Source organism: Fundulus heteroclitus, chromosome 10 (assembly GCF_011125445.2).
Source record: "Fundulus heteroclitus isolate FHET01 chromosome 10, MU-UCD_Fhet_4.1, whole genome shotgun sequence".
NCBI classification, from domain to species: Eukaryota; Metazoa; Chordata; class Actinopteri; order Cyprinodontiformes; family Fundulidae; genus Fundulus; species Fundulus heteroclitus.
Window position 1 is genome coordinate 27,897,244 of NC_046370.1, and position 13,706 is coordinate 27,910,949.

The 13,706-nt window shown below is 40.7% G+C and overlaps 1 protein-coding gene across 1 annotated transcript in view; it reads left to right on the forward strand.

Annotated features, from left to right (window-relative positions):
- The first annotated feature begins 3,844 nt into the window (after window positions 1–3,844).
- itga3b (integrin, alpha 3b) overlaps window positions 3,845–13,706 on the forward strand; it is a 50,438-nt gene continuing 40,576 nt past the window's right edge. Inside the window, exon 1 of the mRNA XM_012876098.3 lies at window positions 3,845–4,215. Coding sequence (XP_012731552.3) covers window positions 4,040–4,215 — 176 coding nt within the window. The 5' untranslated portion in view covers window positions 3,845–4,039. The remainder of the gene's footprint in view (window positions 4,216–13,706) is intronic.

A 13,706-nucleotide genomic window follows, 5' to 3' on the forward strand; every position in this document is an offset into this window, starting at 1 on the left:
TGCTTCCTTTTGTTTGTCATTTTGCTGTTGATACAATTAAATGTTATTACTGGGGAAAAAAAGAAAGGGTCATCCTCTACCAAGATCAATATGTTTCAAAACAAATCAAGTGTATACAGCGTGAACAAGGATGTGGTCCTTGCAAATATGTTCAGCAGCAGCCACCCTGTATATTTATGTCTTTCTGGTGAGTGTACATTATATTTTCTTTAGTCATCCACCAGTTTATGGCTTCAGGGATTAGCACGCCAAAGCCCCTGACCGTGCCTGCCACCCAACTGGCATTCTCTCCGAGCTCGCTGTTCCTTTCTGCAGGTGTGGGCCCAAATAGAGGGGGGCTCTTGCTAGGAAGCTACAAGAGGCCCCAGGAGCCAAGGCTCAATCATCATCCACTCCAGGAGGATGTCCCAGTCTCCCTAATTCAGGCGAGGCTCACCTGATATTGTGATCGAAGGAGCCAGTTAAGGTAGTTTGGGCATCTGATCAGCATGCACCCTGAGCACCTCCCTTTGGCGGTTTTCTGGGCAATTCCCATTGGGAGGAAAGCCCAGGGAAGACCCAGAACTTGATGGAAGGACAATATATATCCTTTCTGGCCTGGGAACCTCCCCTAGAATGAGCTGGCGGATGTTGCTTGGGAGAGGGATGCCTGGCTTTCTTTCCTGGACTTGTTGCCCCAACGACAGCGGAAGACCATGGATGGATGGATGGATGGATGGATGGATGGATGGATGGATGGATGGATGGATGGATGGATGGATGGTCCTCTGCAACAGCACTAGTCTTCCTACTTTTTTCTGCTTTACCCTCAACATATATGCCCTGTGTTAATATCTGCCACTTTGCTTCCAATACCTTTAGAACTAAATCGTGAACTAACGAAGGAAGGCACAGTGGTTTGTTTTGTTGCTTCACTATTTACTAGCCGACTGAGCTGTCAGCTCCATAACCTTTTACAAATTTTATTTGTACCGCAAATGCACATCTGGAAAGTGCATCATGATGCGGAAGCATCATGATACCCCGATCACTGGGCCGTCCGTGTTCGTGAAGCTGACATTTATACAGATAGCATTAACTCATGTCGTCTGGGAGGTTTACAACATTACTTTTGCATATACAGGAGCTTTATTGACCGTTTTACGCAAACATCAGTGTCATAGCATTAGCTTGTAGCATTAACATCTAGAATTGTTCAGCATTTCACTTTCTCTTGTCCATCTGCATCGTAGGGGAAGTATCTCCAAACAACGCTTTTGTGTTTATGTCTTGTCGATAAAGAAGGCGGCATATGCCTTTCTAGCTGTACTCGACATTTTACTGTAGTTTACACTTTCAGCAGCAGATCATTGTTGAATGGCTGCATGTGGCTCAGTGTCCCTGTAATTGCGGCACTGCGGTTGGAAGAAGTGTGACAATTTGGGCAAAAGTGAACGGGTCAGTTTATATTGATTTTGAAGAGGGCAATTATATCAGGGTATCGAATATTTTGACAACCCTACCAATTATTTATACAGAATGAAGAATCCAGGAGCGTTATCTACCAAAGGTAAGAAATAAACTGCTCATAAGCCTTTTAAAAAACAAATAACATTATCCGAAACTACTAAAGGTCATGTCTCAAAAAATGTAAAAAGCTCTTTACAGGGCTTGTGGAATGTGCACTATGATTTACAATCCTACAAGGCATTATTTCAACTGAGATGAAGGCCGGATTACTTCAGGGTGAGTTGGAGCCCATCTGATCAATTAAAGAATGGTCAGTGGTCCCAGAGTTTAGCCAACACCAGTGCAGTGAATTAAACATTATGAAAGATCACATTTCCTTCTAGAAACACACAGGTGAAGAGAAGATTCAAACCTGATATAAGTAAGAAACGGGGGGAGTGGTGGCTTAGTTGTTAGAGCAGGACACGAGTTCCACAGTTCGAATTTCATAGACTGTCACTCTTGGTCACCTACGTCTGCCTGTGTAGCTCAAATGAATAAAGAGTTGCATACAGTGTGGGAGAAAGCTGATTCGGTTCAGTGATTTAGACTGTTATTTAGGAGTGGGGGCCTGGTGGTTAGAGAGCAGGGTGCTCGTGTCCTGGAGAAGCTGCAAGGTTCTGGGGTTGAATCCCACTGACTGCCGCTCTGGCAGTCTCTGGGTCCCCCCGAGCAAGACCCTTAGCCCCAGAATGCCGCATAGTGGAGGTCCACTACTCCCTAAGGGATGGGTTAAATGCAGATGGCAAATCTCATTGGAATGTATGTTGCAAAGACAAAATAAAAATTATCATTATGATTTAGGAGAGCGGGAGTGAGGGGGAGGCTTACAAGCAGGAGTAGCAACTGAAAAAGCCTGATTTGCTGCAGGAGCTGTGGAAGGGGATTAGGATTTAATGAACTGCCTATTGGAAGCCACAAATTTCAGCAATAGGCATCAAAGCAGGGCAGAGGGGTCCTGTCACAAGTGTGCTCATGTGAGGAGGGGCCATGAGTCTACTAGCATAGAGGCTGCGCTCTCTCTCTCTCTCTCTCTCTCTCTCTCTCTCTCTCTCTCTCTCTCTCTAAAATATACTCTACTTTTTCTGTAACTGTGCTAAATCCGTGCCAAAACTTTAACAAGCTGCAGCACAGCTGGCTATTGCAGGAAGTCGGAAAAGTAGGTTTTGACATAAAATCACAGCACAGTTGGTTATTGCAAAAACATCCAGTTTAGCTACAGCGTCGTAATATATCTGACAAACAATACATAAAGCCCAAACAGAATCAGCATGTGTTCTTACCCCCCTTTTTATACCAGCTAGCGTTAGCATAGCAGGAAGTCACAAATTAAGGGCACAAATAAACAGTTAGGTTCAAGCAGAACTTCCAAGTTTGTTTCTGCTTACGTGACCTTTAAAATGTGGAAGTCATTTAGGCAGGTAGTTACTGCAATCATTGTGAGCGTGGGTTGTAATAAGTGGCGAGGTCAAAGCTTTTAGAGATGGTCAAATGCAGCGTGCTCCTTTAAACGCAGGGTAATAGCCCTTCACATTACACGCTGTTGCCAAGGCTGCTTATTATAAGTGACTTGGGCTTTTTTTTCCCTATAGTCGCTTTGCATATTTCGTTAATTGTGGGTTGTAGTTTTATTGGGCTTTATTCTTTGCATGAAGACGCTAATTTGGGCTTGGCTCTTTTCCCATCAGAACTCCTTTTCCAGGCTGTCATGCCATGCAGCCAGAGTTAAGTCACCTGCTGGTGCTGCTGCTGCTGTGTTACAGACAGCGCAAGCCAGCTGAAATTTTCTTTTAGCACCCCCCCATAGATAGGCCATACCATACAAAACCCATTTGTACTGGTCAGAAGTGGCCTCTGTATTACAGTGTGCTGGGTTGCTTGTTGGGCTTTTTTTTGGGCTTGTTGTCATAGAGCTGGTCACTTGTCTCTCTCGCTAGACTTGACAACACTGATTGAAATTCATTTCGTTGGTTTCCGCATTGCATTATCCCGCCACACACCCCAGCATCCCTCCCTGAGCAGAAAGCCATGTCAGCATTCTTGACTTCCAGACTAACTTCCATCTACCTCCGAGCTTTTTCAAAAGCCAGCCACCACATTTATTACTAAATTACAAATTTGTAGCCAGCTTTATAAAAATATAATATCCAACCTTTTTTTTTTTTTTTTTTTTTTATGAGAGGTACACTCAGAGATAGGGTTGGGCTCTCAGCGATTTTCCCATCTGATGTTGAGCTGATTTGGGCTTTTTTTGGTGAGGTGTTTATGAACAAGAGACAGGCTGTAGGAAAGAGAGCAGAAACTTTTATAATTGGTCAGAGCGCACTCGCCGTGTTGATTCAGATGGGCTGAGAAGAAAAGCAGCAGAGAGCAGGAGAGGGCGACAGAGGCAGGCAGCAGGCAGACTGATCTCTGATCCTAGCGGCGGCTCAGCCAGCATACCTGTTGCTCCTCGCTGCGGGGAGAGTGACGTCGGACTCCGGCTGGCCGCGGACCTGAGAGTTGAAAAGCCGACTGACTGCAGCACCTGAGGAGGAAGAGAAGAATAAACATGTTTCCGCGAATGTTCCTCTGCGCGCTTTTGGCCGCGTACCACGGGACGCAGACCTGCAATGGATTTAACATCGATGAGCAGTTCCCCGTGATTAAAGAGGGGAAAACCAAAGGGAGCTTCTTTGGATTCTCGGTAGCTCTGCACAAACAGACGAAGGGCGCCAACAGATATCTGTAAGTTGTCGGATGTGCATGTTTTGAAAGAAAAAAAAAGTGTTTTATCTCACCCAAAAATGAGCCCCGTTGGATTGATAGAGAGAGATCCGGTCGGTCAGAAAGCAGCCAGGCGTGAGAGGATCTGGCGCACACTCACCTGCGTAGAACCCGAGTCAAGGCGCACGGTGTGCGCTGGAAGAGTAGAGAGATCCCCTTAACAACGACGTCCCTGCCAAGACCCTTGAGGTCATACTATTGTCTCAATCAAAGCAATAACAGGTGGCAGGTCCGATGAGAAAGTGTTTAAGAAAAAAACTAAACAGAAGCAGTGCCGTCCCAAGCGTATTTGTGGCCCTGAGCAGATTTTCACTTGGGAGCCCTTTTTGTTTTGTCCGTGTTCATTGCAGATACTTTCCCTGGGTCTGAAGTATGATTGGATTTTTGACACATGCAACAAAATGATTGATTTAGCATTAAACTGTGCTTCCACGTCTTGGAGATTTTCCTAAGTGAAAACTGAGAAAAATGTGCTGCATAGGTTTCGTTTTTTGTAAACACTGAAATGTATTATAATCAATATTTCTAAGTAGAAATTATTAAGGTTTACCAGTTAAAAGACATTTCAAGAAATTAGTCAAATTTCACACTTTTTCTTAAAATATACATACTCAACTACATTCCCAAATTCTAAAAGCATTTTGCAGTCTTCCTATTTTAAAAAGAAAGAATTATAAGAATTGTTTGCCAGACTTAAAATAACTAAAGCCAGATACAAACCTAGAAAAATACAATTTTCTCAACCACAAGTTTTATGACCAATCTTAATTTTTACTAGGGTGATGTATTTGTTGCTACTACCACAAATACAACACGTCACCCTCACTATTCTCTTGTGGGTGCCTCAAACAACCATTGAGAATAAGGGTTGACTGAATCAGCATTTTCATATAACTTTTAATCAAAAAATATATATAAATGGGATTTGTTACCTAAATGAAACGGTCACTGTTGTAAGAATGTAGGCATTAATGAACATCGATTGATATGTTTGATTCAAATGGAAATATTTTTCATGGTTAATATTTAACAGCCTAGGGGAAATGTAAGTGCTCTTTGGTGCCATTAAGCCTTCGGTCAATTTATTTATACCTCTGCCAGCAGTTCTGTTCAGTTCAGTTTATTTATGTAGCACTGATTCACAATGAAGTCCGCACAGCTTCAATAACGCAAAGAATTGTGGGCATAGCACTATAAATATTCAATAGTCATAATAAAACTATACATCAAAGGGTCTATAAAACTCTTTTTTTTCTTCACCGAAAGCGCAAACGTGCATTGATAATACAAAGGTAATAAAAGGTCAAAATTACTGGCCCTCATTATATCGTCATGTCAGCAAACAAAAATGTGATAGCATATATTACCTTATTTTGTATTGTGGGGTTCTATCCTGTTGTATTTTATTAGCCAGGTGAATAAAGCAAAATCTTAGGTTATGTAGATGCTGTTTGCTATTGCTGTAGCAGATTATTTTACACAACTTATTTATTTTAGCAGTAAATTCTCTATATCTCGACAAGAAAGATTCATGTACTCATGTGACTTGGGTTTCGTGGTAGTATATTCTCAATATATCCTATGCCTGCATTGTCCTCTCTTCTCCCTTTTGGGCTGAGGTTGTGTGCATAGGATATAAATCTCTAAAGACACGTAACAATGTGCTGATACCGTCTCGGTTTTTGAGATACCGTCTGTTTCTCTTTTGTTGTCTTGTATGAACCCTCATGTGTCTCACTTGCAGAATCCGCCAAGTTTGATCAAGGCAATAGACTGAACCTACTTAGCATTGGGGAAGCCAGATGGATTTTAAATCATTTAAAGGGGTTTTGATCAATCCTTTCACACGTTTTTTTTCTTGTAAAAATTTTCCTTATAGGATTATTTTTTTCCCGATTTTCTGTTTAGTTTCTACTTCTGATCACTGGATTGTACTGTGGAGTTTGTGCCTAAAAAGCTGACAACAATGGAACAACTTTGAGGGCTAAAAAAATACCTCCCTTCCTAATCCAATCCAAGGTATCAGGATTGGAGTTGTTGACTAAACAATAAGTCTTAAAACCTGTTTGCGTTGTCCTGTCTGTGATTTTGTAAGCTGCATCACCAGCAAGATGTTTGGCTGCAATTTGTGCATCTTTTCAGTCATCAACTCTAGTCATAACATTTTCTGACATTCATAGCAAAGTGAAGCTAGAAAGTAACTTTCTTGAGCAAGAATTGCCCTCAAACAATTTAGTGGGACTGCAGTGACATATGTTGCAAGTTAGAGTATCAAACACAGAATTACCCACAGAATTATCTGGTATGTGTAGATGCAACACCGGTTCATAAGTCGAGTTTAGAATATTGCAATGCTCAGACTGAGCTGAGAATGAAAGAAAGATCAGCCAAAGAAATGCTCTGAGCAACCTTCAGCGTGAAGAGGCATTGATCGGGACTTATTTAAAATATCAGGTGAAAGCCTGCCTGCTTAGAAATAATATGAAGAAATCAAGGAGTAGTCAAGAATTTACACAGTACCGCGTAAACTTGTCATGACAGGCACTGTGTTTGCATAGGACCCTTTTTATGCACTTATGACTCAGAAAGAGTTCAGGGTGAAAGTAAAGACTGAAAGCGTCCTCCCTGAAAATCACTCCTAAAGTTTGGTTCAGATGTCCATTATTAGCTAGTTGTACCAAAATAAAGAAGATTCTTGGTTGAGCTCAATAAAAGATGAATGCTCCTGACATTATAGGTTGGGTGGGGGTTGTCTTTCAGGTAGGAAGCTTGTGTTACTTTTGGAGTCAGGCTGCACCTGATCAATCAAAAAGCTACCTGAGGCCAATTTGTAGCGGGGTATCCACCGTCCCACTCTCTCTCCGTGTCTTTGAATCTCTCTTTTGTTTTGGTCTCTTCAGTTATGCGCGTGGTGTGTGTGTGTGTGGTTTGGGGGACGGGGGGAGCAGTCAGCTGGCCACCTATTGGCTCTTCCATTTCTTTGACCCCACGGTATGTTTGGAATGTATTACTTTTCTGTGCAAAGTCACAACCTGTTGGGTTTCAGGTTGAGGCAAGTTGCAAGTCGGAATGATGATCTGGGGTGCATTAAAATCTTGAGAGAAGAAGTGTATTTAAAAGTAAAGAATTCCTGTAAGTTAGCGAATGCCGTCTTGACTCACCAGACTTATGAATATACAAGCAGAGCTGAAATAGGTTCCCTTTTTCTGCTTACTGTCAATTTTACTGCCTCAGGACATGAAAGTCAGACATTTATTTCATCGGGGCCTTCCCGTCAGTGCTGTGAGGTGCAAATTAAAGTGGTATGTGGCAGTATACGCACTAATCTGCTGTTCCGTCAGAACATGCAGAAGGAGCATGTTCTGCTTTCCTTTCAAACCTCTGACAGTTTACCAAAATTAAAGAGGATGTCCTTCCTGAATACAGTCAGTCTTTGCCATGTTTAAATTCAGCTTCTGTGCCTGAATACACATTCAGGCACAGAAGCTGAATTTGTTAGAATTAAATGTCTATCGTTGCTGGGATAAAGATGAGTCCTAATGCATCAGGGAGCAATTAAAGGCAACTGATGTGTACATAGTTGTATGATTTTACCTCCACTTGTGATTTATGGGTATTTGGCTGTGAACACTCATAGGGGATCACTTTGGACAAATGGTCTGTCCATTTGTGTGCTTAAAGAGAGAACCACAGTCATACACACATATACTTATTAAACTGGTTTAAGCATGCTCTGAGAAAACTTGATAACTGGACATAAACACAATTCAACACAGAAAAACCTATGGAAGAATTAGAGGTGCAAATTAAAACGGCATGTGGCAGTCAGCTTGTTGTAGAATGCGAAGTTCAGGTGGACAATTTCAGAAAACATCTCTAAAAAGGCAAAGAAAGGGGTTTCACAAGTTGAACTGGTGCACTGAGCAAATTATTTGTAGACTAAAGTAGTTTGATCAATATTCACTTATTTTACAGGGTATTGACAAAGTGTCTTTAACCATGTAATAGGCGAGAGCCAGTGCAGTCCCTCATGGGGCAACACAGAGAAACATTGGACAAAGAGCCATGCTTGCACACACACTTACTTGTATAGCGCTTTATCAAGCCCGACAACCACAAAGCGCTTTACACTACGGTCAGTCTTTCACCCACACATTCACACCCTGATGGTGGTGTGCTATGTTAGTAGCATATGGACAGAGGTGAGGCTGCTGGTGTCATCATTGTACGGCAGCTGGCAGTGGTCAGTATTGCCTGCTTTTGGTGAAGTGTTTTGCCCAAAGACACAACAAACTGAGAGGGTCAAAGCGGGGGATCGAACCAGCAACCCACCAAATGCAGGATGAACGCTCTAGCTCCTGGGCCACTGTCGCCCCACAATCAAGACACTAGTCACATGAATATTTTTGGTCTGTGGAAGGAAGCTGTGGAACCAAAGGGGGCAACATCAAATATCCATGGGGAAAGAGCCTGACCTGGATTCATACCAGGAACCTTTTTGCTAGAAGAAGAAGTGCTAACAACTGCACCACCATACAGTCCAATCCAGTACTACCAATTCAAGAAGTCACCTAATTACTAAAGTGTGTGCCCTCATCCCAGTATGCATCCAGCTTTTATGTGAAGGTTTCCAATTTTTTTTAGAGAGTACCAGTGAATAAACAGCCAACATTAAAACCAAAGAAAGCAGTTGAAGCCATCGTCTGGGAATGGAAAGAGGATTGCACCTGGGCAAACTAACCTAGAAATGACTGTCCACCTGAATGGTCCGGCAGGGAAACGAGAGCATTAATCCAGACTTTGTGGAGGAACTGGCTGCTTGTTTTACTAAGTATAGCTTCCGTGGGAAAATCTGTCAACAGGACAACTAGTAGTTGCCCTAACCACAAATCTGGCCTTTGTGGAGTAGTGGTGAGAGGGAAGCCACTGTTTAAAGAAAATAAGTCATATTTAGGAAGTCCTACAGAAAGCAAACTTGTAGAGGAAGCAGTTGTGGTCACACGGTACAAAATGTATATAGTTGGACTACATGCAAAATGGCAGTTTTTGTGGGAAATGAATACTGCACATTACTCTTCAAACACTAACTGAAACTGTGAAATATGGAGGTGGCAGCATCCGCTGTTGGGAAGCTTTGTCTGAACAAAGACAGATAACTTTAAGCTAGATGTCGCTAAATACAGAGCAAAACTGAAATTGATACGCAGATGTTTTGTAAAGTGACAAAATCAAGAACATTTCAAAGTATATGAATACTTAAGGCACTATACCTACCTGCAGAGGAACAATATGAACTGAAACAGGAGTTAACCCTTTTACAGGGAGCTATTCTGCAGTTTCACCTTGACAAACTTCAGCATGTATACTGTATCAAAAGACTCCTTTCTGTGTAAGAATGATGCTGATAGATGTGTACGTGGCATAGATCCAACATTCCTCCCTACACAGAGGCTGGTGCTCTCTGTCTCTGAAGTACATCTGTGGGAGAACTATGGAGGTGCTGCAATAAATCACTGTAAGACGGTAACCTTTTATACACTATGAGAGCAGACATTTTTACATGACAGCAAATTAGCACTTTCTAGACATCACAATGCTGTCTTTGCTAAAGTGCAATTAAATCATTGTGATGTATAGAGCTGCATTAATGGCACTTTACAAAACATCAGTAATTGTCTTACTAGCTTGTCAGGTACGATTAATCTGGACTTTTGTCTGTTTTTAATAGGTTTAATATGTTGTTCAGAGTCTGTGATTTTGAAAAAAATTTAAATTCGAAGTGGTAAATATAACAAAATAAACTATATATTAGTGTAATAGCCTCATATTTAAGGAATTTATTGATTTTAGAACTTCGGTAATAGCGTGATTGCACATTTTATTCTGTAGCAGTATGATTGACATATTGTAATAGCATGTTGAAATCTTTGCCAGTCAGATTTCACACCTCCAGGTAATCCTCTGCAGAGAAGATAATCAAATAGATTTCATGGAACAAAGCACCTGTAGCAAGGATTATTTCTATCTTAACACAACCCCTAACAACATACACAAGGAGCAAGAGCATGTGCCCTGTGGGGTAAAAACAGTTACTTGCGGCATGGAAAACTACATTGCTAAAAAAAACCCAAAAAACTAAAGGAACACTTTAAAAACACATCAGATCTCGACTGGAAAAAAGTCCTGCTGGACAGCCACACCGGGTAATTTGTTAGGAACAAAAGGATGGGCATCATTTGATGAAAGATAAAGAATTATCAACCCCCAGAGGACTTAATCAAACGTCACTGAGGAAGTAAAACAGAATTACTAATCCAATTTGCTGAAATGCCATTGCAGCAACTTTTTTATGGGCCTCAGGTGCTTGTATGCATGCCTGAAAACATCAGGATTACTTATCCTGAGATGACAGATGGTGTCCTGGGGATTCTTCTCCCAGATCCTGACCAGAGCATCACTGAGCTCCTGGACAGTCTGAGCTGCAACCTGGTGGCATTGGATGGACCTAAACATGATGTTCTAGAGATGTTCTGTTGGCCAGGGGAGCGTGGAGGCAAGTCAGTGGTATCAATTCCATCATCCTCCAGGAACTGCCTACATGAGGCCGATCATTATCATGCACCATGAGGGTCTCCTGGAATCTTCCCCGTGCTCTTGAGACTGTACTGGGAGACACAACAGACCAGGCAGTGGCACTTATTGATGTGCCATCGTGGTGGAGTTGGACCGCCTCTTTTTCCAGTAGTGACACTGACCCTGGTCAAATCCAAAACTACTAAAAAGCAGTCAAACAGAACCATTCCTGTTGTAAGGTAATTTGATAGTTGCTCCTTTGGTCCACATGTTGTGAATTTCATTTACAACAGAAGAGTTGACACTGATTTAATACCCCCTCCACTACGTATTTGACCAGACCAATGTTTCAGAAGCTTAACGGACTTGATGTCATACTCTGGTTAGAAAATATTTCTTTAACTGGATGACCTTAAATGTAGTTCCTTCTTCAGGCAATTTTTTACCTTTAAAGAGGGAAGTATTCTTGCCATATCGGGTTATATCAACATGCATTCAGGCGAAGTATGCAGTAAAGTGGGTGTTTCCAAAGTACAGGTCAGTTTCTGCATGTGTGTCATGAAAGAAATACTAACTTTAAGAAACCATGGTATATAAAATGTGTTGATAAGGGTTCTCTAAACCTCAGCAGGCAAAAACAGACTTTTCACTCACATACCTGTTTTTTTTAAGATAAGTTTTCTGAGTGAAAACTTAGACCCACTTCTGTGCAGGTGTACATTTTTAAGCAGCCAGAACCATCACTCCCCAAAAAACTCTCTTTCTCTCTGGTTAGGCTATCTTTTTCTCCACTGGAGTCAAGATGCTAAAGGATATAAAGTCACGTGTGAGTCCTACAAGCATAATGTTAGCTGCCGTGGTGGGAGGTGTCACAGAGAAACGTGCATCCATGAGGAGCTCAACTCTGTGTGTATTCCAGTTTGCATGCATACATTTGAATGCAATTCTTCATGTAAGTCTGGCTCATGGTTTGTTTGTGTGTGTATAAGTAAACTTAGTGTGGCAGTGAGCTGCATAGCATTAAATACTTTGACATCATTAGTAGCTAACATTGTTGCTAGCTGACCTAAAACCTGCAGATTAAGGTGCACTACACTTTTGGTTCTCCATTTATTTTGGACCCAAGACCCACTGTAAGAACCCAGGTGCAGATTTGTGAAGCTGTTTGTCGGTACTTTTTCTTTTCTTTTTTTTTTTTTCTTTTTTTTTCAGTGTCCTGTCTAGCAATATGGCAATAGGAATTGATCTCTCAATGCCAGATAGAGCTCGACAGATTTTGCTTTTACAAGTGGAGCGAACAGCTTTCGCCATAGTGCTCCACTTGATTTATGCTTGTAAATAGCTTTATTATGATTCCTGCAAAGAGAATTTCAAATTATATGGACATGACAATGGGAGAGTAAAGGAAGAACAAAAAGTGAAAGAAAAGAAAAAAAAAGGGTAGAGGTGAAAGAAAGAGGAGATAAAAGGGAGAGAATGATAAATGTTTGTCGGTACTAAATGTCGGCGAAGCTGTGCTGCCACGTCCTTCTAATTCTGAAACTAGACACAGAGGCAGATCTGCTCATTATATAGCTCTGTGGCAGTTTGCCCTCATTTTAATAATCCATTATGCTATTTAGGTGAAGGCCTAACCTCATTTATGTAAAGTGCCAGTAGAAAGTATTCACACCCCTTCACATTTCCCACTATGTGTTACATTGCAGACTTATTGTATAATATAATATAAGTGTGCAGTATGTATGTATGCAGTATGCAGTAGTTCTGCTATCTATCTATCTATCTATCTATCTATCTATCTATCTATCTATCTATCTATCTATCTATCTATCTATCTAGATAGATAGATAGATAGATAGATAGATAGATAGATAGATTTACTCCTGCCCATAAAGTGACTGATGTAGTATTGTGTTTTATTCAATGGAAATTGTAATTTAATCTTGGACTTACCCATATTTTTAGCACTCGTCTCTTTCTTTTAACGTCATCTCTCAACTTCTCTCTCTGAATGGTCACTACAATCAGCAGAATGTGACGTTGGCAAAGAAGCAGGGAAATAGCCAGATATGTTATTAGCAAGCAGAACTTGTATTGATAGCACCTGAAATATTGCTGCCCACCAAATTTTCATCCACACAGTTCTTTGTGACTGTGATATTGTGCACATAATTGTGATTCCATGTATTGTGTGCCTCTAATTTTCAGCTAGAGATGAAACTATAAAATTGTTTTATAGTTTTTTTTGTGTGGCTTTTTTAGCCTCTTTTTTTTTTTAGCTTCCATGAAAGTTAAAGACTGGGAATTACACCAGTCAGTCACAACAAAACACACAGAGCCTACAATCTTTATCACATATCTGTGTGCTGACACGCTCAGCGAAGACTAAAGTAGTGATACATTTTAATCTCATAGATGTGATTTTATCCTAGCTGTTTTCCCTCTTTGTCTTACCCCGTACAAGAAAAACTGAAGTAGTGACATCCGGAACACCAACATACTGATATTTAGTGCCAGATGGGTATTGATCTGTGACATTATGTTAATATAACCTTGACCAGAAATAAAATGCTTTCACAGTATTAACACAAAACAATTTAATTAGAATATATATATATATATATATATATATATATAACGTGATCTGATTGTTTTTGTTTAAAACAGAAAAGCAACAAGCCTACTGTTTCTACCGTAACAGAAAATATTGGTTATTCCAGATACATTCATTTCTGTAATTGTTATTCTGTTATTGACATATGGATTTCAAGAGATATTATTATTAGTAGTAATAGTTTGCATACCTCCCTATTTGCAAACAACTATTTTCTTAGAATAGTTTTAAATGTTTGTAGCTTTTTAAAACAACTCAGACTGAA